This window comes from Ictalurus furcatus, chromosome 18 (genome assembly GCF_023375685.1).
Source record: "Ictalurus furcatus strain D&B chromosome 18, Billie_1.0, whole genome shotgun sequence".
Taxonomy (NCBI): Eukaryota; Metazoa; Chordata; class Actinopteri; order Siluriformes; family Ictaluridae; genus Ictalurus; species Ictalurus furcatus.
The window spans coordinates 20225055-20251377 of NC_071272.1; the positions used below are offsets into that span (position 1 = coordinate 20225055).

The 26323-nt window shown below is 38.9% G+C and overlaps 1 protein-coding gene across 2 annotated transcripts in view; it reads left to right on the forward strand.

Moving 5' to 3' along the window:
- rai14 (retinoic acid induced 14) overlaps positions 1-12193 on the forward strand; it is a 66473-nt gene extending 54280 nt beyond the window's left edge. Inside the window, exons 10-18 of one of the 2 annotated variants that reach the window (XM_053648039.1) lie at positions 226-254; positions 563-649; positions 3423-3506; positions 3655-3777; positions 4967-5062; positions 5815-7377; positions 9092-9247; positions 10918-10983; positions 11864-12193. In XM_053648039.1, coding sequence (XP_053504014.1) covers positions 226-254; positions 563-649; positions 3423-3506; positions 3655-3777; positions 4967-5062; positions 5815-7377; positions 9092-9247; positions 10918-10983; positions 11864-11941 — 2282 coding nt within the window. In that variant the 3' untranslated portion in view covers positions 11942-12193. The remainder of the gene's footprint in view (positions 1-225; positions 255-562; positions 650-3422; positions 3507-3654; positions 3778-4966; positions 5063-5814; positions 7378-9091; positions 9248-10917; positions 10984-11863) is intronic. The other variant, XM_053648040.1, reaches the window with a different exon arrangement.
- The last annotated feature ends 14130 nt before the right edge of the window (positions 12194-26323 follow it).

Genomic DNA, 26323 nt, shown 5'->3' on the forward strand with positions numbered 1-26323 from the left:
GCAAGTGACTTGCCCTCGAGCCCACTCAGGCTCAACACTGCCATCTTGTGGCGGTCAACTGAAATGTGTTAAGTCTGCTCTTGGAGTAAGAGATTAATGAATGATGAAAAGATGAATAATTATAAATAAAACATGACATGCCAATTTATTTCATATCATTTCATTCTCCCATCCCATAATTATTTTCATTCATATTTTTTGTTCCTTTTTTCCTTATTAAAAAAGCAGATATGAATTCACCCAGAAGCCAGCAGGTATGCAGTTTATTTCTTTTTCATTTAATTTCTTATCAGTTTTATTGTTTATTTTTTCGTTTGTTTTTTTTTGAAGGATACACACATTCTTCATCCACAAAATATTCATATATTTTTCATCATTGTCATTCTTCAGCTCAGTATAGTGCCTGTAATGCACATTTTTGCAACACGCATGAGCATCACACTATAGATTTTTTTTTTAAACTTCTTCCTTGTTAAATTCTTTATTTTTAGTCACAGTTATTGAACTTGTTATTATTCTCACTAACCACTAAACCTCGTTTGTCCTTCTCACATGATCTCAGCATGATCACACGGCTAATCTAAACGATGAGAGGAGCACAACCCCCAAAAAACGAAAAGCACCCCCTCCTCCTATTAGCCCTATGCAGGTAATGACCTGTCTGTCACTGTGTGTTATCGTCTCTGCTCCTCCACAGCACTTAAAAAACCCCAGTCAGGACTAGTTTAGCTAAAAGAAAAGAAATTAAGAATACCAGCCAAGACAAGTTTAGTATCTGAGGCAAACAAGTAATGGAAGTCTGAGTCATCTGAATTGTGTCACTGAATACTAACTTTATGTGGGCTGTAGGACAGTCAAAACTATTCTATTTTTGTTCATTTTATGAGTATTTGTACTTTCCTCTGCAAATTCTTCTGAATTGTTTAAAAAGTGAACTTGCCATGTGACTAATAAGCAACATTAGCCATGCTAATTGTGCATTGAGTTTTGGTTTGGCTTAGCTAACGTTATATCTCCGGCAGTAACTGTTTGACTATAGCGACTAGCCAGGTTCACTAGCCACCTAGTTAATATTCAGTAAGATGTATTATAGGATATAAACCAAACAATGCAATATCAAGCTTTTTAGCCTATTTTATATATACGTTGCTAAACAGAAGCAAAGTTTGATAGCAAGCTAGCAAACATTGTAAAGCATCAGCCACATCATTGAGCTAACACAGGGTTGGCAACTTTAGCTTCCTGTCTGGAGTGAGATTTATGAATCAAATGACCTTTTTTTTTCCGCTGTGCTGAAATGAGAATCATTGGGTGAAATGTACATAACGTCATACATTAACATTCTTCCTCAACATGCCTTTGTCTTTGCAGGCTTTTGGTATGAATAAGCTAGCCTTAAGGTTATCTTTAAGCTAGTGTGCTCGAAAACAATGACGAAATTTGCATTTAGAAGAGCATTCAAAATGTACAGTCGTAAATGAATGGTAAATACATTTTACAATTATGATGACATCACATCCCACCCCTCAACATTATAAAAATCCATGGTACTAACCGTCAAGTACGGCTTAGTTCGGCTAGTTATCACAAACGAGCGTTACTGTACTGGTCACTTTTGTACAAGCACAATGTCTTTCCCAATAGATGTTTTATCTGGAACAATGGTAATATCACTTATAACAGCAAGCCATTGTACATGGAGAATTGGTTCCTGCATAACATATTAATTATAAACCAGCTTATTGACAAGGATGGGCAATTATACTTTACACTACAGCACTGATATTATTGTGAGTTTGTGAGCAGACATTGTCAATGCATTGCGGACTTCAATAAAAAAAAAGAAGAAGCAGCCCAAAGTCGCGTATTACAAACAGACTTGGCAACTCTGGTCTCAACATCTCTGTCTCCGGCGACTTATATACAGTGACCTTACACAGCACGGGAGGAAATGTGATTGGTACAGGACCCAGCCAATTCAGACTGTTCCAATCAAGAAGTTGCGGGGCTTCGTCTGTATAATTAAACCCCACAGCTACTCGATACTGATGGAAAAAAATCATCATCATCATATGAGCAGATTTGTGACTGTTGTATTTTTACATTTGCTTGATATTTAATTTTTGGTGTGAGATTTACTTGGGCAGCATAAGAGCATGAGACCGAGCCTGAAGGCGTGAGAGTTGTCAACCCTGGCTAACATTACGCTAACATTACCGACCCTGGCTAACATTACGCTAACATTACCAACTATGGCTAACATTACGCTAACATTACCAACTATGGCTAACATTACGCTAACATTACCGACCCTGGTTAACATTACGCTAACATGACCAACCCTGGCTAACATTACGCTAACATGACCAACCCTGGCTAACATTACGCTAACATCACCAACCCTTGCTAACATTAGGCTAACATCACCAACCCTGGCTAACATTATGCTAACATGACCAACCCTGGCTAACACTATGCTAACATGACCAACCCTGGCTAACACTATGCTAACATTACTAACCCTGGCTAACACTACGCTAACATGACCAACCCTGGCTAACATTATGCTAACATTACCAACCCTCGCTAACATTAGGCTAACATCACCAACCCTGGCTAACACTATGCTAATATTACCAACCCTGGCTAACACTATGCTAACATGACCAACCCTGGCTAACACTATGCTAACATTACTAACCCTGGCTAACACTACGCTAACATTACTAACCCTGGCTAACATTACCGACCCTGGCTAACATTACACTATTACCAACCCTCGCTAACATTAGGCTAACATGACCAACCCTGGCTAACATTACGCTAACATGACCAACCCTGGCTAACATTACGCTAACATTACCAACCCTGGCTAACATTACGCTAACATCACCAACCCTCGCTAACATTAGGCTAACATCACCAACCCTGGCTAACACTATGCTAATATTACCAACCCTGGCTAACACTATGCTAATATTACCAACCCTGGCTAACACTACGCTAACATGACCAACCCTGGCTAACATTACGCTAACATTACCAACCCTGGCTAACATTAAGTGAGTTTATGATAATATCTGGGTGAGACAGACTTCCATTACATATGTGTTCAATACATTACGCTGCTAAAAGAGCAAGCCTCAGACATCAGACATGTCCTGACTGATCGACTGCATTTGGGGTAAAAGGACCTGGTGTGCATGTATTTTATTTCTGGCCAAAGTGTTACTTTAAAGTAAATGGTCTGTTGACGATGGTGTGTGTAAAATAAAAGATGAACTTTATTGATCTGAAAATCTGAAAAGAAAAACTCTATTTCCATCCTGATCGGGCTTTAAATTGATCGTGCAGTAGCTCATATAGCAATCTGAGGAGTATGAAGTATTGCATTACCTTGTCATATTTCTGCACATTTTCAGTCGCTGGATGTCATGTCTCCGCCGTATGTGACCCCGAATGAAACTCCGGTGTCAAGTAAAGGTGACAAGAGGTTCAATTACAAGGTACAAGAACATCATATCACAGGCAATTGCACCATATTGATCCATTTTCATGCAGGACTGAGCACAAAATAAAAAAATTCTGAGTGAACACTTTTTATTATTATTATTATTATTATTATTATTATTATTATTTGTGGTGTTTTTGCAGGAGGAGGAGCTGAGGAGTGTGTCACTGTTGAGAGAGGAGATCGAGAAGCTCCAGGAAGAGAAGAGTATGCTGCTGGAGACCATTGAAGATCTGAAGCAGATTATGGAGCAGACTGAGCCCAAGGCGAGTACAGCACAAGCCCTTTAATATTCTCTCATGTGGCAGACGCTTTGATCATCAGCCACTCACGCTTTCTGGAACCCATTTTACCAGCTGCATCTGCTGACCCTGGCCAGGTACAGGACCTCGCTGTAGGGAATGTGACGGCAGCAGTACCGTCTCACATCTGTGATGCTTCAGACCTTTTACAAAACTTCACTACAGTTCACAGAGATAGAAAGTACACAAGAAATTGGACTTCATTTTGCTTAAATACACCGTGTGGCCAGAAGTATGTGGACACCTGACCATCACACCACAAAAAAGTTGGAGGCACTCAATTATCTAGGATGTCTTTGTGTGATGTCGCATTATGATTTCCCTTAACTGGAACTAAGAGGCCCAAACATGTTCCAGCATGACAGTGCAGCTGTGTGCAATGCGAGGTCCATGAAGACGTGGTTTGCCAAGGTTGGTGTGGAAGAACTTGAATGTCCTGCATAGAACCCTGACCTCAACTTCAGTGAACATGAGCAAATTCCCAACAGCTACAATTGTTTAAAAGAATGACTCGTTGTACCCTTTTTATTTTTATAGTCACATTTAATGTGATCACTTATGGTACAACAGCTACAACCTCTCTCTCTCTCTCTCTCTCTCAGATAATAACCTTGTCATGTTTGCAAGAAGTCCCTCCATTCTAAAGACTTTCCCGTGTCAGAAAACTCCTTCCATAAATGTTCCACATTAAACACGTTTTAATCCGTTTCTATTGATCATCTGCAATACTGCGAATACGCTGCGCTGCTATATTTCAAATGTATTTATACCAATGTGTATAAACACCATAGACAGAGGTGCTAATTAAAAGCCTTCTGCCTTTAATTATGGGATTCTGTCAGTCCTGACCAATCGTTTGTTCTTTCTCTCTTTCGCTCCTGAGTATTAAAGTGACTTTGAAGGTTGACTCAGGGAATTCTCCTGTCTTTAATAAGGCCGTTGTCGCTGCTGCCAGGGGATCTCGAAGTCCATTTCTCTAAGCAAGAGATTTGGGCACTGTGATGAATTTAAAAAATAAAAAATAAAAAATCGGTGCTCAGGCATGTCGTATGCTTTTATAGAAATTTATTGAGATTTTTTTTTTTTTTTGACCACAAACCTAATAAAAAGGTCTTTGAAAGTAAGCCCTGTTTGCTTTCCTGTGTTGAGGCAGACTGACCGCTGTGAAAATTCAGCATTGCTTGCAGCCCTTCAAGCCAAGGTGGCCTCACTCTCACTGGAGAACCAGCAGCTTGCCCAGATCATCAAGGTAATGATTAGACTTCATCAGTACCTTTTACTGCACAAGTAGTCAATCGGGTAAGACCGGTCCAGTGTCTGAAATGTCCTCCTTTAGTTTTGCACTCAAACTACAATGCTTGTACAGTGTAGCTAAGAAGTACATACAGTTATATAATTGAAAATAATTCTGTTTCCATATTTTGTGGTATGACTAGGTTTTTGTCCTCCACTAATAGTGAGCCCTACAGTATCAGAAACCACATCTGCAAGTGTTTGAGAGACACTGAACAATCTGTGACAAGAGTGTGATGATTAATACTTGTAGATTCCACGATTCAAAACTGGCAGCATTACCTGTTAGCTAGATTAGCCTCATAGCTACAGTGCAACACTAAAGAAGCAACCAAACTTAGCTTGGCTAAACAATAAGGAACATTGTGTGCGTAAATTTTTTGCTTCGATGCGATCTGGAAGATTAGCTTGCATTATTTTGTGCACTGTAATTATTATTGTTTGTTGAACCATGCATGTGCTATAATTGCTTATGTGGGGATTTAAATCATTCATGATTTTTAAAAAAAAAATTTTTTATGCGGTATTACTGAGCATTTACATATTATTATAAACTTCTATCGATAGCGGCCGAGGTTCTTGGTTGAATAGGAATTGTTTTGCCAACTGGATGTGCGCCAACGCAGTAATAAATGCAACTTTCAAGGATGCGTACTGTATTTTAAGTTTATATTAGTTGTATCATGTTTTTCCGTCTTCGCTGAATAGAAGCGTCCACCTCCTCAAGGTGAAGAAGGCCAGGAGGACTCACGTCCAAACAGTATCGACTCCAACGCATCATACCACTCTACCCATGCTGAATTTGAGCTCTCCAGTGAGCAGGAGCTCTCTGATGTCTCAGCTTTTAAGCATGAAGAAGCGAGTAAGCCCAAGAAAGTGATGTACGAGGAAGAAATCACACTGCTTAGGGATGCGCTGCAGAGCCTGCAAGTTGAACTGGATGAGTCAAGGTTGGAGAACCGCTCCCTGCAGGCCAGAGTTGAGCTCAGCTCTCATACAGGGGAAATTGGAAATGAAGGACCGTCAGAAAGCACTGCCGAGCTTAAGGCCAAGCTGGCAGACATGCAGAAAAAGTACCAGGATGTGGTGTTGGAGCTGGGAACCCTCCAGGTGGAGAGGGCAAGAGTGGTACCTACAGGATCTCACAACCAAGATGATCAAGTACTACAAAAGTTTCAGTTTTTGAAAGGCTGTCTTGAGCAAGAGGTTAAAGATCTGAAGACAAAGCTGGCCAAGGTGCAGGAAGAGAAGATGCACGACGCTCAGTTGATAAAAGAACTGGAGGCTCGTCTCGAGAGTGCGAGTCATCAGGTTATAGAGGACGAGTGTCGAGAACTGAAAAACTCCTACAGCATCCTGGTGGAGAACATCAACCAGGAGAAGGCTCTGTTGATCGAGAAGTACGAGGAGGCTCAAGACGAGATCAAGATGCTTCAGGAAGCCCTGCGTGGCACCGTGTCCGTCGAGGCTGCCGCTAAAGACTTTGATGAGATGAAGGCCGAGATGGGCGGGGTTATTGAAGGACTCCAGAAGCGGCTGTTGGAGCTCTCGAAATCCTACAGCGAGGCGAAAAATGAACTTGCCGAAGCCCGGAGCCTGCTCCAGGCCAAAGCCTTGGAGACCAAGCAGCTCTCACAGGCAGTGTGTTTGACTAAAGAGCAGCACGAGGAAAACTTGCAAGAGCTGACACGTAAGATGAAGGATATGCAGAATTCCTCAAAGGACACTGAAGTCAAGTATCAGTCAGCACTGAAAGAGATTTCGCAACTCAAACAGGATGCGGAAATTCAGGCCAAGTCCTCAGTGAGCATTGCGGACCACACTCAGGTTATGGCCTCATTAGGAAACGCGATCAAGAGCTTAGAATCCGACGTGGACGTCCTTAAGCAACAGCTCACGCAGAAGACCTCGCAGCTGGATGCCTTACAAAACAGACCTACTGTGGAGAAGGACACGACTTCAAATGATTGCGTTTCCAAAATGGAACATGAGCAGATGAGAGAGTCCCTGCAGCGTGAGATCAATCACCTCACCCAGCTTCTTCAGGATGCTCTGAGGAAGCAGGATGAGATGGCACTACAGGTGACTGCTGCCTGGCAGGAGGTGAAGGATGGCAAGAGTGAGAAGGATGCAGCGCAGAAGATTGCTGTAGCGAGAGAGCAGGAGAATAACGCGCTGAGCGGGAAGTGCAGAGAGGCCCAGGAAGCCATCACGCAGCTTAAAAAGCAGGTGGAAAACCATGTGAACTCTGAAAGAGAGAAGAATAAAAAGGTAAATGCAGACACTCATCTACTAGTTATGATTTCAGTTTTCATGCTTAATTCCTGCTTTATTTCCCCATTTCAGGCTCTTTAAGATTCTTCCGGTTTCCGGTTAAGATTCTTTTTATTGACTATTTTTCTTTTCCAAAATATGTTCTGATTTTTGTTTTCTCTAATTCTAGTTTTCTCATGTTCTTTCTTGACGATTTATATTTATATATTATTATTTTATTATTGCTGCTCATGTCCCTACTTGAGTCTTAATATATTTTTAGTGTCTTTTTCATTTCCTTGTGGACAATACTTTGAGTATTTTATGAAAGAAAGGTGCTATACACATAGATGATGATGATGATGATGATTTCTAGCAGGAATAGGCTTCCCTTTAGAATGAATCATCTTTACGATTGTCGTCATTCATCAACTCAAAATCGCTCTCTCAGCAGCACTTTAACTTTAGTCATGTATAAAATAAATAAATAAATAAATAAATAGACCCGTGTAAGCTGTGTGGTCACAAACCTTAACCTAAGCTAAGACCATTAGCTTTTTAAAATAATTACTCGGCGTTATTCATTGGATCTTGCCTGTATGCACAAAATAGCAGGAAAGCATCTGTACTAACCTTAATGTTTATAGCATATTTAGAAATTAAGTGCTCAATACATTTTCTTTCAGAATCAGACCAAAAGTGTCGGCGCGACTCATGTGTTGGTTTTCCTGGTAAAAATACAAGTCTCAAGCTGGATACAAACGGACCTGTGCGTAAATCGTTAGTATGAGCGTTTACAGTTGTTTACAATGAACACAAACTTGATATTTACGTAAATTGCGTAAATTCTGAAAAACGTTTGTATCCTTAGTCTTCTTACACGTTAGAAGACTAATGTGAACCGCGACTTGATCGACATCAATTCATGTAATTAGCATGGATTACTGCACTTTGAGAGCTGGAACTGTTAACGGTTAAAGTGCTTATTTGTATTGTGTTTAAAGCATTTACAGTGCCCTCCATTAATATTGGCACCCTTGGTAAATATGAGCAAAGAAGGCTGTGAAAAATTGTCTTTATTGTTTAACCTTTTGATCTTTTGTTTAAAAAAAAAAAAAAAAAAAATTCACAGAAATGCTCTGCTCTCATGGATGTCAAACAAATTGCAAACAAAACACAGGTTTATCCAAAAAAAAAAAAAAATCTTGTTAAATATAGGTGTGCAACAATTATTGGCACCTCTATGAATTCATATGAGAAAAAATATATTTTAAGTATATTCCCATAAGTTTTTTACGTTTTTTGAGTAACACCTGGTGACTAGGAACAGGAAGTTGTTCAAATATAAATATGAGGTAACACTAAGGGAATAATTATATTACAATAGTAATAGTGAGTCAAAATAATTTCCCGTTTTGCTTTTCAGGCTTTACCCTGAGTTTTGTTCTCACTGCTGTCTGTTCAATTGAACCTTGCATCACTACATGCAAATCAGCTGGGCCATGCACACGCTTGGTAATTTACGGGTTTGTGCAAACGTTTACCCACAACTTTTCTAAAAGATTACTAAATTAGGCCCAATGTTGGTATCATTTCTCTCACTCAGATCAGAACTGGAGCACACGTTCAGCTCGGTTCACTAACAGGACAAACACTAAACTAGACTACACCACTAGAGGCTGCTAAACTTTGTTTCCTGCTCATTTGTAGTGTACGTTTACTTTTCTTTAAGATCGATGATCTGTCAAAAGAGGTGGGGAAGTTGAAGGAGGCCCTGAACAGCTTGTCCCAGCTCTCGTACACAACAAGCAGCCCGAAAAGCAGACAGCAGAGCCAGCAGGTCGATTCTCTCCAACAGCAGATCAAGCAGCTTCAGTACCAACTGACTGTGAGTTAAAGGCTTCTCTTACTTTCATCATCTCTTCTTTTTATATTGAAGCGCCCAGAGAATTCAGTATAAAAGTAAATGTTTGTGTGATACACGTCCGCAAAAAAAGGGATACATACATTTAAATGTGACAAAATGCAACTTAAACAGCAGCAGAACTCATCCGAGAACCATCCTAATGGGTGGGGCCTAATAATTTAGTAAGCACGCTTGATTGACAGCTCTCTGTCTGAGCAACTAGCAATTTGTGCCATTCGAGCAACTAAACACAAAGGCACGTGTGGCGAGAATCAGGATTGTTAAACTTCAACGTAGCAGCTTATCCAATTATAAAACCATAAACACTAGCAAATGAAAACAAGTCGATAGTCTGCCCACTTTTTAATCAGAACAATCACTCCATCATAGCACAAAACATAAAGGAACAATAAACCAACTCTGGGATTAACCAAAATGTCATAGTTTTATGATAGATTATAAGTCGGAATTGATTCTCTAACTTCTCAGATGGCTTCATCAACAAAGATCAAAATGGGTCATGGTTACATCTCAGAAGTAATGTATTTCAGTTTCTTTATGTATTTGCATAAGAATACCTTACAATGTAAACAAATAAAGTCAATTTAAATTAAGCTTAAAAAAAACAAAATCAGAACATGCCTCAAAAAATTATAGGATATTTATACAAAAATACCCCACTACAGAGCATCAAATGGGTTAAAAAAAAAAAAAATAGGGTTCAGGAAACTGGAGCGCAACCATGTGGGCGTTAAACTAAATATCAGAACCCCAAGTCTCCTAATAATCAAACCTCCAATTATAGTACATTCATATGTATTTATAGTGACTTATGTGAGCCTTTGTGATAACTGGGTAATAACTAGTGCGGGCCGGGATGATAACTGGGTAATAACTAGTGCGGGCCGCGATGATAACTGGGTAAATAACTAGTGCGGGCCTTGGTGATCACTGGGTAATAACTAATGCAATAACTGGGTAATAACTAGTGCGGGCCTGGGTGATAACTGGGTAATAACTAGTGCGGGCCTGGGTGATAACTGCATAATAACTAATACGATAACTGGGTAATAACTAGTGCAGGCCTGGGTGATAACTGGGTAATAACTAGTGCGGGCCTGGGTGATAACTGGGTAAATAACTAGTGCGGGCCTGGGTGATAACTGCGTAATAACTAGCGCGGGCCTGGGTGATAACTGGGTAATAACTAGTGTGGGCCTGGGTGATAACTGCATAATAACTAATACGATAACTGGGTAATAACTAGTGCAGGCCTGGGTGATAACTGCGTAATAACTAGCGCGGGCCTGGGTGATAACTGGGTAAATAACTAGTGCGGGCCTGGGTGATAACTGGGTAATAACTAATGCAATAACTGGGTAATAACTAGTGCAGGCCTGGGTGATAACTGGGTAATAACTAGTGCGGGCCTGGGTGATAACTGCGTAATAACTTTAAAAAATTTTTTTTTTTAAAAAACCTAATTTTTAATGTTCTACTGACCTCATTTATATAAAATAATGAGTATTGATTAAAATTGTGATTAGTCATTTGTATCATCATAATCAAATGGTTAATAGATATTGATGGCGCTGCTTTAATTATATCTCAACTTTATTACATTCCTTTTTGGCATTTGTGTTTTAAAACAGGAGTCTAAAAAGAGGCACCATGAAATTGTTTCCGTGTACAGAATGCACCTCCTCTATGCTGTTCAGGTTTGTACTTGTTTCACTCCTCTTTTAAAGGAGCAGTTTGGCCAAAAATGAACATAACACAATTTTATCCTTTACTTTGAAAGTAACAAAGCCGAGACGTGTCTAAAGCTTACTTCTTTTGTACTGGAGCTATTACTTTTGTATTGGAGCTATATGGTAGCTAACATGTAAAGGATTCTTATAGTTGCCAGTGTAGCCTAAAAATATTACACACGTACCTCACAAGACATCATTTGAATCATCATTTTATCATCTGTATCACGTTGTAGTTAATGTTAGGCATCCTATGCTCTACTAGTAGTTGAGATGCTAGTGTCTATGTACAGTCAAGTTTGCATCCCTCATGGATTATGAAAGGGAAAATTACCAGTCACTTACAATTTATCTAAAAAAAAAAGATGCTAGTCAACACTTGAGATGCTTGTCGATGTTAGAGATGCTAGTCAAAGTTTCAGATGCTAATCAACGTTGCACACTCCAGTCAATGTTGGGGATGCTAGTAAAAGTTTAAGATGTTAGTTTCTATGTACGTGGATTGTACATGTAATTTTTATGTACATCTATAAATAGTGCCATATAGCGTCAGAAACCACATCAGCAAGTCTGTTTGAGATACTGTACAGATTTACACATGCAGGTGTAGTGCACGATGCTAAAGTGTAGGCTGTTAGCTTTCGTTACCTGTGAGCTACATTAGCCTCATGGCCCCATGGCAAAACTAAAGAAGCAATATTTGAACATCAAACATTGTCTGCATTTGAGCTAATCTGGAAAACAAACTACTTCAATTTGGTCTAATTTAAAAATAAATAAATAAAAAAATGAAGCAGTGAGCCTGCTCATTACTCAATTTTAACAATAACCTTTCTGTACATTTCAGGGTCAGATGGATGAAGATGTACAAAAGGCCCTGAAACAAATTCTGGTTATGTGTAAAGTACCATCGGAAGACAAATAACGGCGCTGATGCGTTCCTCCAGAGCCTGCCTAAATAACCGTGGTATAAGGAAACTTGCACTTGTATTGAGAATTTGTCTGGATTAAAAGGAATTGTTCTTTTGTTTTAGCAAGCACTTGGTTACGAAAGCATCAGACAATCAATTAAAGAATGAAGCATTGATATGACGCTTATGAGTACATAGTATACATGTTCTGTTGTAATTGGAATTATTTTTGTGTGCTTTAATACATTTTGGAACAGAAACTTTCAGCACAGTGCAAGTTTTGTTACTTGCTCCTGCATATCTGTGTTGTTTACGTTACGTTTGAAATACAACAGAGAACTGAAATGTAGATGAAATGCTACACCGTGAAAAGGGCGGCGCTTAAGTTACATTTAATCAGCTAGTGATATCACCATTTTTCGATTTCAGTCACGTAGCTTAACGTTCACATAAATTACCGTTTGTTTACACAAGATAATAGGATAGCAACATTAGCAAAGCTAGCCTGCTACCACAGTGTAGCACAACGCTGCCAGCTATCCAGTTATCTAACATTATACTTGCAGGCTAACTAACTAATAAACAGTTGCAATTGTTTATTTAAAATAAGTAGCAACATTTGATTGTTAGCTAAACTATTGCGGTGATGTCACTCGATCAAGTTTGTGATTGGCTGATTTACATTTTATGTAAGCTCCACCCATTTTTTTTTTTTGGTCATATGGCAAAATCAGCATGAGTGAATTCTAGAATATTATACTTAGCCCAGTGGAATTCCTTCCTTTATTCGATATAATGCAAATTTGCCCATAATGAAGTCATGAATTGTTATTTATTAGTTAGAAAAGTGTGTAAAAGGCCTGATAAATTTTTAAAGCGTGACTGATAGACTTCTCATGAATCAAAACACTGAAGTCTGTGTGTGACGGTGTCATTGTAGTCCCCCCCCATTATCTGTACAGAGCTAGTGTTAGAGCTAGCATCTCAGCAGTGCCATCAGGTGCAGAGTAAAGAAAAAGTGACTTGATAGTGCGACAACAACAATACAGCTATGTGTCATCTCTCATAACCATGGTAGAAATCTTCATAAAAGTTACATGGATTGTTCCAGAAACATGAAAACACTTAATCTGCTTGCTAGTTGCTGTTAGCTACCTAAATGGAGTGGGAACGCTAACATTAACTTGCTAGTCAACATGCAGCACTGTTTGATTCCATAACATTAAGAGTCCACTTCCTGTTATTGTGAAACAATGGAACTTCTGCACATTTATTCAGTCTGCATGTTCTTGACCCTGAGTTGTTGGTCTGGACAAATCAAAGCTAATATTTTATCCATCCAACATCAGCTCTCCAAATTACTTCATCCTCATCGGACATTAGCAGAACCTACTTAGCTGTTCAGACATGTTCATGTTGCCTAGCTACTAACAATAGCTATATAACTAACAAGAACTGACAACAGCTATATGACTAATATGGGCTAACCTGACAGGTTCTTAGGAGGATTTTTAAATCATATATAAATGATCATAATCTTCATTGCTAGTGCTAGACAGCTAGCTAATTTGACAGGATTTCTGACAAGGTATTTAAGTCTACATTTTCATGATCTTCACTTCTATAAATAGCTATTTAACTAACTTCAGCTAACCTGACAGGATTTTTAAGATTTGTAAGGATCTTCACTGCTAGCGCTAGCCTGCTAGCTTGCTATATAGCAAGCTAATATTTCAGGATTTCCGACAGGATATTTAAGTCCTATTCATAAATGTTCATGATCTTCACTGCTAACAATAGTTACATATATATCTAACATCAGCTAACCTGACAGGATTTTAAAATAACATCTGTATAAATGTCCATAACCTTCACTGCTGATGGTTGACGTGACTAATATTGGATAACGTGACAATTTTAAAAAAACAAACAAACTTTGAGTGCAAACAAATCTAAACTACAATATCAAAATACATTATACAGTATGGATTCAAAGGCATGCTCAGTGATATGATCTGTCCTAGTTAGTTATTGTTAGCTAAGCCTGTACTCTGCCTCTAGCATTGGCGATATTGGTTCATTGTAAGTCAGATTTTTGTGGCAAATGACCTTTATGCCAGAGTGCTGATGTATTTGTTAGATAACAATAATAAGATCTCCTTCTCTCACTTTATTTTTGGCTGAGTGCAAACTAAAGTCGAATAAACTGGCTGTGTGGAATTTTTTCGATTCCCAGTGGCATAAATTGAAGAATTTAAGATGCGACAGTATTTTGGGTTGATGACCTGCTAGATAAATAGATAGGAATTGGGTAGCTAGATAAGTTTAGACTGTTGTCTAGTAAACCTCACAATATACTAAAGAGTTAGCGATCATCGTACATATTCAGTATCCTATTCTGCAGTTTAGCTAGCTAACTAACAAGCTGATGATTGTGCTACAGTATGTGGTTTACTCGCAGCAGACTGTGATGAAGGAGGGATGTGGAAATGCTCTGTACAGGAAAATAGATTTATATGATGCTAGCAGATGTATTTGACAGAATGTTGCTTAGGGCTGCGAGAAGCTTTAGCACCCGTGAAGCTTTGAGAGAAATGCCCATGGAACAGATGCACTTTCCAGACGCAGCAGTTTCTTTCTCCAATCCTGTTTTCAATGCCAGCTGGAGTCCCTGCTGTAACCAGGACATAAAAAGATTGTGGCCGTGTGCCTATGCTAATTCGTAAGGCCTGTTAGGAAGTGCTGTTTGTCCTGTCACACTTATTTAAACCAGACTTAACAGTGGCTGCGTGTCCCTGCAGTATTTTGAAGTACACACTAGCTGCATGTCAAGCACTTGGTGTAGACGATTTTTTTTTTTCTTCAGTATTAGGTTTTAATGTTGTAAATATTTACAATGTAAAGTGCACCACAGGGTTCATAATGATGGTAGGACAAGTGCTTTTTGAATATACAGCACACTGATGCTCTTATTAAAAAAAAATAGGGAGGGGGGATTTAAAGTCCTCACAGCTCCCAGTGATCAGAAGGTTGTAAGTTCAAATTCAGGACTGGTACTGACCCACTATCAAGCCCTTAAGAAGGACCCTACACTTTCAATATTAAGGCAATATGACCAGAAGTTTAGTTAGTTATGTAATATTAGCTAGCTAACAGAGTCTCAGTTTATTGTCTTTGAAGACATATCATGTAAACATAATTCTTATAAATGTAGTCAATATTATCACAAATATGATGCTACTAGAAATGGTTACAGATAAAATTTCATATAGAAGTCATTAGTTTTAAACTAGGGGATGAATGCTGAGTGCGGTTATGTGCAATAAAGGCATTGCACAGAGAATAACCTCTGTCATATACACCAATCAGCCATAACATTAAAACCACCTGCCTAATATTGTGTAGGTCCTGCTTGTGCCACCGAAACAGCTCTGACCCATCAAGGCATGGACTCCAGAAGACTCTGAAGGTGTGACGTGGTGTCTGGCACCAAGACGTTAGAAGCAAATCCTTTAAGTGCTGCAAGTTGCGAGGTGGAGCCTCCATGGATCAGGCTTGTCTGTTCATTCAGCACATCCCACAGACGCTCGGTCGGATTGAGATCTGGGGAATTTGGAGGCCGAGTTAACACCTTAAACTCTTAATCTCATGTTCCTCAAACCATTCCTGAACAATTTTTGCAGTGTCTCAGGGCGCATTATCTTGCTGAAAGAAGCCACTGCCATTTTGGAATACCGTTGCCATGGAGGTAGTAGGTGTCAAAGTAACATCCACATGAATGCCAGGATGCAAATTTTCCCATTGCCCCGCGTATCACGATCAGATCAGATGGGCTTGTTTTCGCTCCGCACACACATCGGTAAGCCTTGGGTTCCCGTGACCCTGTCGCCGGTTCACTGGTTGTCCTTCCTTGGAACTCTTTTGGTAGGTACTAACCACTGCGTACCAGGAACACCTCACAAGACCTACCGTTTTGGAGGTGCTCTGACCCTGTCGTCTAGCCATCACAAATAGGCCCTTGTCAAGGTCGCTCAGATCCTTAACCTTGCCCATTCGCATTTCCCAACACAAGAATTTTGAGAACTGACTGTTCACTTCCTGCCTCTTATATCCCACCCTTGACATGTGCCATTGTAACTACATAATCAATGTTTTTGATTTGCTGTCAGTAGTTTTAATGTTATGTCTGATTGCTGTAAAGTGTGCTGTTAATGTTTTGTAGCTTATCCAGAAAGACTTATTAGTGAGGAAGAGGACAATCCAAGCACAACGCTAAGCAGCGGAGTGTTTGGAGTGCGACAGCAGCAGTCCTGGGATTTAAACTCGCAACCTTCTTGTTACTAGCATAGAACTTCAACTGCTGAACCACCACTGTCCAGCATTACAGACATCTTTAAGAAAAGGTTGCTGTATTTATTTTCTGGTTCTGGGGCCTGCAGTCCTTCTGCTCTGCCTATGGGGGTTTATTTCCCCTGCTCTACACACTCATACACCCTAACTCCAGTCTGACTTCAGGGCCCGTTCATTAGCTAATTAGTAGGATGAGGTGTATGAAAACATAGAAAATGCCAAATTATCTGGGCAGGAGGTCTGTAGGTCTTCACATTGTTTTCTGTTCAATCTCAGTCATCCTTCATAAGTGGCAGGGTACATAGTACAAAACTGATTTGAAGACAATACTTTTTGTGTTTTGATTTTTTTTTTTTTTTCAGCTTTTGTAATGTTTTTGAAATTGTCCTGGCATGGTAATAAACTGTTATGAATTTTTTCATATGTCTTCAATGCAGAAATTGTTTGTGTGTGTGTGTGTGTGTGTGTGTGTGTGTGTGTTTGGGTAATGTTCACTGATCTTGATTTTGACTGTGGCATGATTGTTGGTGCCAGACGGGGCTGGTTTGAGTATTTCACTACCTGCTGATCTTGTGGGATTTTCTCACACGACAGTCTCTAGAGTTTACTCAGAATGGTGCAATAAAGAAAAAACATCGTGGCGCCAACAGCATGAATCCATGATCCCAACCAGTCTTGTGTCAACAGTCCATGCTGGTGGAGATGGTGTAATAGTTTGATAAATGTTTTCTTGGCACACGTTAGCATGTTAATACCAACCCATGAATGCAATAGCCCATTTGAGTGTTGGTGCTGACCATGTGCATCCCTTCATGACCACAATTTACCCATCTTCTACTGGCTACTTCTAGCCAAATAATGCACCATGTTACAAAGCCAAAGTTGTCTAAAATGTTTCATGAGCGTGACAATGAGGTCAGTGTTCTACAGTGGCCTTCCCAGTCTGATCTGAATTCAAGAGAATATCGTTAGCATGTGGTAGAGCAGGAGATTTACAGCATAAAAGAACACCTGAAAAATCTGCAGGAATTGTGTGATGCAATCATGTCAACTTGGATCAGAATCTCAGTAGCCAAGTATTAGTATAGTGTTACTAATAAAGTGTTCAGTGAGTGAATGTTGTAAAGAATTAATATAAAATTAAGTACAGTGTCCTCCACTAATATTGGCACTCTTGGTAAATATGAGCAAAGTAAGGCTGTGAACATTTGTCTTTATTGTTTAACCTTTTGATCTTTTGTTAAACAACAACAAAAAAATTATTGGCACCCTTTTAGTCAATACTTTGTGCTATCTCCCTTTGCCAAGATAACAGCTCTGAGTCTTCTCCTATAATGCCTGATGAGGCTGGAGAATACATGGCAAGGGATCTGAGACCGTTCCTCCATACAGAATCTCTCCAGATCCTTCACATTTCTAGGTCAATGCTGGTGGACTCGCCTCTTCAGTTCACCTCACAGGTTTTCTCTGGGGTTCAGATCAGGGGACTGGGATGGCCATGGCAGGACCTTGATTTTGCGGTCAGTAAACCATTAACCAGTAAGCAATAATTGTTGCACACCTATATTTAACAAAGATATATATATATATTTTGATAAACCTGTGTTGTGGTTGCAGTTGTTGATATCCATGAGAGCAGATATCCATTGAGATTTTTTAAAAAATTTTTCAACAAAAGATCAAAAGGTTAAACAATAAAGACAATTTTTCACAGCCTTATTTGCTCATATTTACCAAGGGTGCGAATATTAGTGAAGGGAACTGTATATGTAGTTTTACTCTCATTGGTTCCTGACTTTTCAGACAACTTGAAATATTACGGCACTATATGTTGATTATTTTTAAAAAAAAAAACAAAAAAAAACAAACAAACAAAAAAACATAATTTAGGCCCAAAATCTAAACTTTTACAGGTGCATCTCAAACTTAAAACGTATTACAGGTGCATGTGTTTACAATTTCCAACCTAATTAAGCACAAAAATGTTATGCTTTTCAAATTATAATAATTTCAACCAAACTGATCAAGCGTTAACCTATAATCAAAGCTTAAGGGTGTTTTGGGGGTTGTTTTAATTTTTTTAATCTGAAAGCTATTTTTTTTTCTATTGTAAATTATTCATTATGGATAAATATTCTGTTCTCATGCATTTCTTGCTTTCATTTTTACTACTCTGTTGTCTCATTTGCTTACAGATAAATACCTATTAAGGAAGGATTCAAGTACTAAAGTGAAAAATTCGTGTATATATTAAATCAACATCGAATATAGAACTACATACACAATCAAATCTGACTTTTTTTTTTTTAAATAATAAATTTTGCTCTTATTAAAATGACATCTAAATGAACACATCAGGTCATGTTTCCCATTTAGCAGCTTTGTGTTAAAAGGTTCTATGTAGAGCCCACTGAGAAAGTGAAGAACTGCGCTTAATTAGAACGAATAAACTCCAGCTTTCTGTTTCTGTTTTCTATCTAATCTAAAAGTTTGCCAAATGAGGCCCAAGTGTGTTTTTGATATTGTTTTACTTTGATATTTTAGGATTTCTGCAAATGTTACAAATGCCGTTTATCTGAAAGGATGCGCATCAAGAAGAACAGTTATTTCAATTATTTAATTAGTTTTAAATGGTAGTAATTTCCTGGGGTTCGGTGCTTCTCTCTGTTACCTGTGTGATAATTCTGCAATACTCATAGTCAGACCTTTTACAACTAAGTCTTTCCAGGAAGACCAATTACTGCAATAGGACCCATGTGTTTGCCTGTAGCCCAAGGCGATGGACCATCAATAAATGATGAATAGCAGCGAGTCGAGGCTCCAGGAGCTCAGGCCTGAAGTGCTTTTCATATCTCCTAATACACTGCTCATGGATTCTTTTAGGCAATGCTTAAGGAGAAATTGTAACATTTGCCAGTTTCGACCTGAGTGTCATTTCCTTTCAGTTAGTAAAGAGTGGCACAGCTGTGCCTTCAGGCTCGTACTGACCTGTCGTGTTCACTATGCATGTGTAGAAATCCACAAATTGGCCTGTTTTCTACTCAGATGTGGTGCCAAGATGAATTCCCGGTAAGGTCAGCTTTATACTTCAGTTGCCAGTAGCGTGGTTTACAGGTTCAGACCATCTGCTCCAGCCAGAAATCAGGAAATCAAATCGGATCTGCTCATACTGAGATGTTTGTAGCATGCTTGACTTCATGTCAGGTCCAAAACTGAAATGAATGAGAAATAGCTCTATTTCATTAGTACTTTTTTTTTTTTTTTTTTTTTTTTTTTTAATGTAGGTGGAATTATGGGATCACTTAAGTAGTCTAACACTGAGTTTTAGTTTTATAATAAATTTCACACATTTTTTTTCTTTGAACAAAAATGATCTTGAACACTATTAAAGATTTTTCTTCAACAACACCACGAAATAAATAATATTAGAGGCATGTTTATTTTTCGTAGTTAATAAAGCATATGAATGTGTTCGTGTGTCTTCAATGTAAAAATTCTAAATAAGGAATTTTTTTTAAAAGTAAAATTTGATTTTAATAATTAATGATTTCATTAGTTTATAAACATTTATATCCAGAACATAAATTATGTAAATCTGGAGGACTGAAAACAAAAAAGGCTGTCATTTCATTTTCACTATCTATAATACTTTTGCATCCAGAGGCCGATCTTTTTCTTACATAAAATTATAATATGCATACATATTCCGATGCCATGCATCTTACCACTCTTTGAATGACAATTGACCTCAAATATAAAACCACAAATTAGATTTTGAAATATTCTTCAGAACCCTAACCTTTTTTTGTATTTGTGAATTTTGTTTTGGAATAAATTTCACACGTTTGTTTTTTTTTTTGTTGTTGTTGTTGTTGTTTTTGTTTTTTGTGTTAACAAAATAGCCCATAAACAAGGTTAGTGCCAAACCGTAGACACCTATATATGCAGTTCGCTGAGGATTCACTAGGTGGCAGTGTGACCATGTTGTCTTGCTTTGCTGAAATAATCTTGGAAAATCGTCTCCATCCATCCACTGATGAGGGCTGCACAATATATCATTTTTTAAACATTATTGCAAATACTGATACTGCAGGAGCCAACACACACCACAAAAAAGATCATTTATAATAAATTAAAATGTATAATCGTCTTAATTTATTTCTTGTATTGAATAGTAAACAATACAAAGTTGCAGATTTCAGTTAAATAAATAAATAAATAAACGTGGCTTTATTTAGTCAACATTCCTTAATCTATAAACATTTTTCATTTTTTTAAAGTATAACTAGAGCTGTATTGGGTGACATGGTGGTTTAGTGGTGAGTACATTTGCCTCACACCTGTGGGGTTGGGGGTTCAAATCCTGCCTCTGCCCTGTGAGCACGGAGCTTACATGTTGTCCTCATGCTTTGGGGGTTTCTCCGGGTACTCTGGTTTTCTCCCCCAGTCCCCCTACAACATGTGTTGTAGTCTGATTGGTATCTCAAATAGTCCGTAGTGTGTGAATGTGCGTGCAATTGTGCCCTGTGATGGGTTGGCCCCCGTCCAGGGTGTCTCATGCCTTGTGCCTCGAGTTCCCTGGGCAAGGCTCCAGGCTCTCCCGCCACCCTGTGTAGGATAAACTGTACAGAAAATGGATGAATGGATGGATGGATGGATGGAGCTGCAATACTCATAAATTCAAGACACCCTTAAGACATTATTCATAATATTGCAGAAAAACAAAAATGGCTACTTTTTTCATTTCAGGCTTTTGTTGATGTTTTTCTTGTTCAGAAATGAGCTCCACCTACCAGCTGTACATGATGGGTATACTGTTTTTAAATATATACACTAATTCTAATACATTATAGTTTATGTTGTAACAGCTCATTCACAGTGACTTGTACAATGGACAATATGAAAAATATGGCAATGTTTTCTGTAAGGAGACGTTTATTTAACATTTATGGAAGGAGTCTCCAGTGACAGTGTTTTCCAGCACAGGAACGTCTTCAGGACAGAAGAGTTGACACTTTGTGGTTCATTTTTAATTTGTCTTCCTAATTTCAAGAGACAGAAAAAAGAGACGCTGGTTTAGGGAATAACTATCGCTGCCATAATGTAAAAAGCTATTTTCTGCAGATAAAACCTTATCATGCTTCAGTCTTGGTAGAAAGACATCACTGAGTGTGAATGATACAGACAAGCCAGTGAAAGATAGATCTATCCAGTCATTGTAAATTTGATGTTAGAGGCCCTCATGTGGACACGATTATGCTTCAGCTCCACACTGTTGACTGCTATATTTGAGGTTTTTGGCAAAAATGAAATGTAGACATTTTCCCACTTTACCCCGAATGGAGTCAATCAACCAAGACATGTTTAGTGTCGGAATATCTCTTCTTTAGTGTTTAACTGGAGCTACAATGCTAATATAGCTAACATGTAATGGATGTAGTCTGTATTGTAAAAAAATAAAAATTGAAATGAAAATTTTGAATGAAAAAAATGAAAACTTTACCTGTAAATACAAATTCAATGTTTCTTAATCTGAAAAGCAGCACAATTCCAGAAGGGATAGTTATAAGCTTCCCAAACGTATCAGCTATACATTACCATTGTAGCTTTTATGTGCATTTTTTACTTTAAGCATTGTTCCATAAAGTACATTGTAATGAATTAGTTCCACCTTTGGGTTATTTTATTAACTCAAACTTTTATTTTGATATTATTTTAATTTTAATAACTCTTATTTTGCACTTTCACATTTGAGTTTTGGAAAAATAGAAGGGGGGTGGCGGGGTATCTCCATATTAATGCTCATGGTTTTGGAATGGGATGTCCAACAAGCTCTCATATAGGTGGGCTGGTCGGGTGTCCACATACTTTTGGCCAGACTGTGTATATAATTACCGACTTAAAAAATCATGTCCATCAGTCTAACACAGCTAATTAACTCAAATAAAGTATGACACTGCAATAAAACCCTCAGATTAATTACCTTAAGTACACAAGGCATAAAAGGTACACTTTTTCAAATATGTTAAATGTTTATCGTATAATTTAAACATTAGTAAGACAAGTTTGTTCCTGTTATCACTTACAGTCGTTCCCACACCAGCCGTTCTTTCACTCTTTTGCAATTAATAAGACAAAAAAAAAAACCCTGCATGTTTTCATGTTAAAAGAAAGCAGAAAGACTCTTTCATGGTAGAAAAACTTACTGACCATCACAAAGCTCTGAAACTAGAGACTCCTTCCATAAAGGTTTATTAACCGTCAGTTCACAGAAAACTTCACTACGTAAATGATTATACATACGTGTTAAATTAACGTTATTTAAAATCAGATTATTATTAGGATTAGATTATATGAAGCATCCACTACACAAGTTCCTGTGACTGAGCTCATATAGAAACGACAACATATTAGAACAAGCCACATGTTGATATATTATGAAACGGAAACAATGTATATTTTTATTTATTTTGAACAACACGATCGTGATGATGGTTTTAACTGGGTTATGGGTCCAGGGTCCAGGTGGTCTATGCTCTGACCCAAGGGTCTTCCATACAAACCTGAGAGCTTTCTGGCTGTGTCAGCGTGCCCCGTCTTGACCTGCCACCAACACGCTCCAAACTGTCTCCCTAACGGGGTCCACATCAGGTTCCTATGAAGCTAAATGGAACCAGATGGGGGTAAAATATATTTCAAAACAGATGGGATTGTGTTATTAATGACACAGTACATCAAGATCCCTTTCTCTCTCCCTGCTTTCCTTAACGCGTCAGGGCTTTAAAAAAAAAACCTGAAAGAATGAAAGTTCTCGGATCTGGTTCAGGAAAGGTGGCTTTTTTTTTTTTTTAAAACACACGGACGGCGCGTTTGAACTTCCTATGATCTGGCGAGCTAATGGATCGGTCGCACAAGATACGTCAAGAATCAAAAGAACAGAAGCCACATTCAGAGTGGCTTGAAATGTAGCAGGAGAGCCGGCTCGGGAAGATGCCGGAGGGGTTAGGGGGCGGTTGGTGAGGCATGTTCACAGCCAAGTGACCGGGAATTTATGGGAGCACTTTGGCATCTTGTGGAGTAAGAATGAGGAGGAGAAAAAAAAGTCAAACCCTGGTCTAAGAGTGGCTTATTAAAAAGGTGAGAAGTGACTGTACTGTCTGGACAGGGGGAAATAATTGTGCTCTTAAAAGCGACTTCAAAAGGCCAGTCATGCCACTTGAGAACCGTTAGCAATCCATGAAGAAAGCCCAAAGAGGAAGTGGCTCACGAGGGCTTGCATCTCTTTCTGCAGATGCTGGATCAAACCGTCTGCTCTCCCCCGACTGAGGAGCTGTGTACGCCACATGTCTCACTGTCCTCACACGGCCATCCGTTTATGTGGAGCACATTCGCATCCCTTCTGTGGTTTCAGCTACTGGGATGCAAACACTTCTTGAGCTTGGCTTGGACTAATATTTGGTTTGGCTCTTGTAATGTGTTCCTGACACATCCTAGCAAGGTCAGCTCACTGGCTTGTTCATGGCACTGTGAAAATAAAGCTTAATGCTGATTTTCCTAGACACTTTAAAGGCTATGTATGCCATATATCTGTCTTAAAGTACCAGGGAATAAAGTTTGAATAAAAAAAGAAACAAAAACATAATAAACTGACTGTGATGTCTATCAAGCTGTCAAACATGGCACAGAATCAGGATTGTTCAAGCTCCATGTAGCAAACACCCAAATATACAGTTACACAGCAGCTTTTGCTCACTCACTAGGTTAACTTTAACTTACTATATTAAATTTTACTCTCTAGTTGCCTTTCACTTACTAGGTTATCTTTCACTGGCTAGTTTAGAGTTAGAGTTAACTCAGTAGGTTATCTTTCACTCATTAGGTTAGATGTCACTTGCTAGGTTAACTTTTCTCTAGGTGAGGCTTTTCTGGGGGGACATGGTGGCTTAGTGGTTAGCACATTTACCCAGCACCTCCAGGGTTGGGGGCTTGATTCCAGCCTCCGCCCTGTGTGCATGGAGTTTGCATGTTTCCCCATGCTTCGGTGGTTTCCTCCAGATACTCCAGTGTCCTACAGCAGTGCAAAAACATGTGTGGTAGGCTGATTGGCATTTCCAAATTGTCTGTAAAGTGTGAATGAGTGTGTGAATGTGTGCGCGATTGTGCCCTACGATGGGTTAGCACCCATCCAGGCTGTCCCCCGCCTTGTGCCCATAGTCCCCTTGGATAGACTCCAGGCTTCCCGCAACCCCGTGTAGAATAAGCCGTATAGAAAATGGATGGATGGATGGATGAATAGATGAGTGGATGGATGAGGCTTTTCTTACTAGGTTAGATTTCACTCACTAGGTTAGCTTTTGTTCTAGGTGAGGCTTTTCTTACTAGGTTAACTTTAACTTGCTAGGTTAGATTTCACTTGCTAAGTGAAATTTTACTTGCTATGAAATTTTTTCACTCTCTGGGTTAGTTTTCACTCCCTAGGTCACTCAGACTTGAAAATACGATCAAATTTGAATGCATCATTTTGACAAACGCTATGAGGGCCCATCGAGCAAGCTTAGCCTTGTGACTGGTGAGGGTGAAGCTTACGCAAACTTATCCCAAGATTAGCCAGGCCCACTTTTCACTGAAAGGGGAGAAATTTTATTCTGACACTCTACAACAGATAGTGAGAGTAACATTCATTATAATCTGATTATAAAGCAATGGTTTATGGTTAGGATAATAGTGTGCTAATTGTCTGCGCTCTCTGCAGTAAAATATTGCTATTTTTGGTCAGGACAGAGTCTGAATCTATAACTGAAAGTGCCAGGAGGTCTGTTGCATCTGGCACCAAACCAGGCTTCCTTTGCAACGCTTGGCCCCAGGTTCAGCAGGGATTAGTTGTTCTCTGTGAGTTTATTCTTGGCACAAGAGAACAGATGCGAAGGAGATAATGTGGCATCAGAACGTCCCCTGGAAGATACCAAAATTACCTATGCAGATCTTTTAAGGTAGAGTGAATGCACTGTTGTACATCAAAGTGGACTCAGTGGAAACAAAGTAACGCAGTAAAAACAAAAGGAAGAAGTGTGGCCATTGTTCACTCACGTGTGTATTCTTCATTGTGAGGCCCACAGGCCACCAGCAGCCCTCAGGAAACAATGAAGCATAATATTAATGACATTATGTATTTAATGTAATGTAATTATTATTATTTATTTGTTGATGCAAATATTTGGATGGGAATATGCTGCTAGCTAGATATTATTGTCGTCTATGACAGTGATCACTATGAATGGGGTATTCAGAAATATGACGTTTTTTAAGTAATTCATTAGTATAACAAAGTCTGAGACCATTCAGAGGCATATCTGCAGAAGATTACTATCTATTATTAAAGATTTTGTATGCTAATCTACATATGATAGTCCATAATGACAAAGCGAAAATGTTTTTAGAATTTTTTTGTAAATGTATTTAAAAACTAAAAAATGTAAATACTCCATTAAGATAAGTATTCAGACACCACTCCAGACTGAGCTCTGGTACATCCTGTTTGCTTTACCATGAGACGTCTCTAGAAATTGACTGGAGTCCACCTACGGCAAATTCAACCGATTGGAAATGATTTAGAAAGACACAGACCTGTGTGTATAAGTTCGCACAATTCACAGTGCACGTCAGACCAAAAACCAAGTCATTAAGTCCAAGGAATTCTCTGTAGTCTTCTGTGATCAAATTGTGTCAAAACACAGATCTGGGAAACCATTTCTTAAGCTTTGAATGTTCCATGATCATTGTGAAAGGAAAGCGGTTTGGAACCACCAAGACTCTTCCTAGACCTGGTCATCTGGTCAGCTTCAGTAATGGGGCTAGAAGGGACTTGGTGAGGGAGATGTCCAAGAACCCAGTAGCCACTGGGTTCTTTTCTATGACCAAGCAGCCAAAAGAGCTTCAGAAGACCTGCGGATATTTGAGAACCTGCCAGAAGGACAACCATTTCAGACATCAATCAGGCCTTTATGGTTGAATGGATAGATAGAAGGCATTCTGGAGAAAGGCAGAGA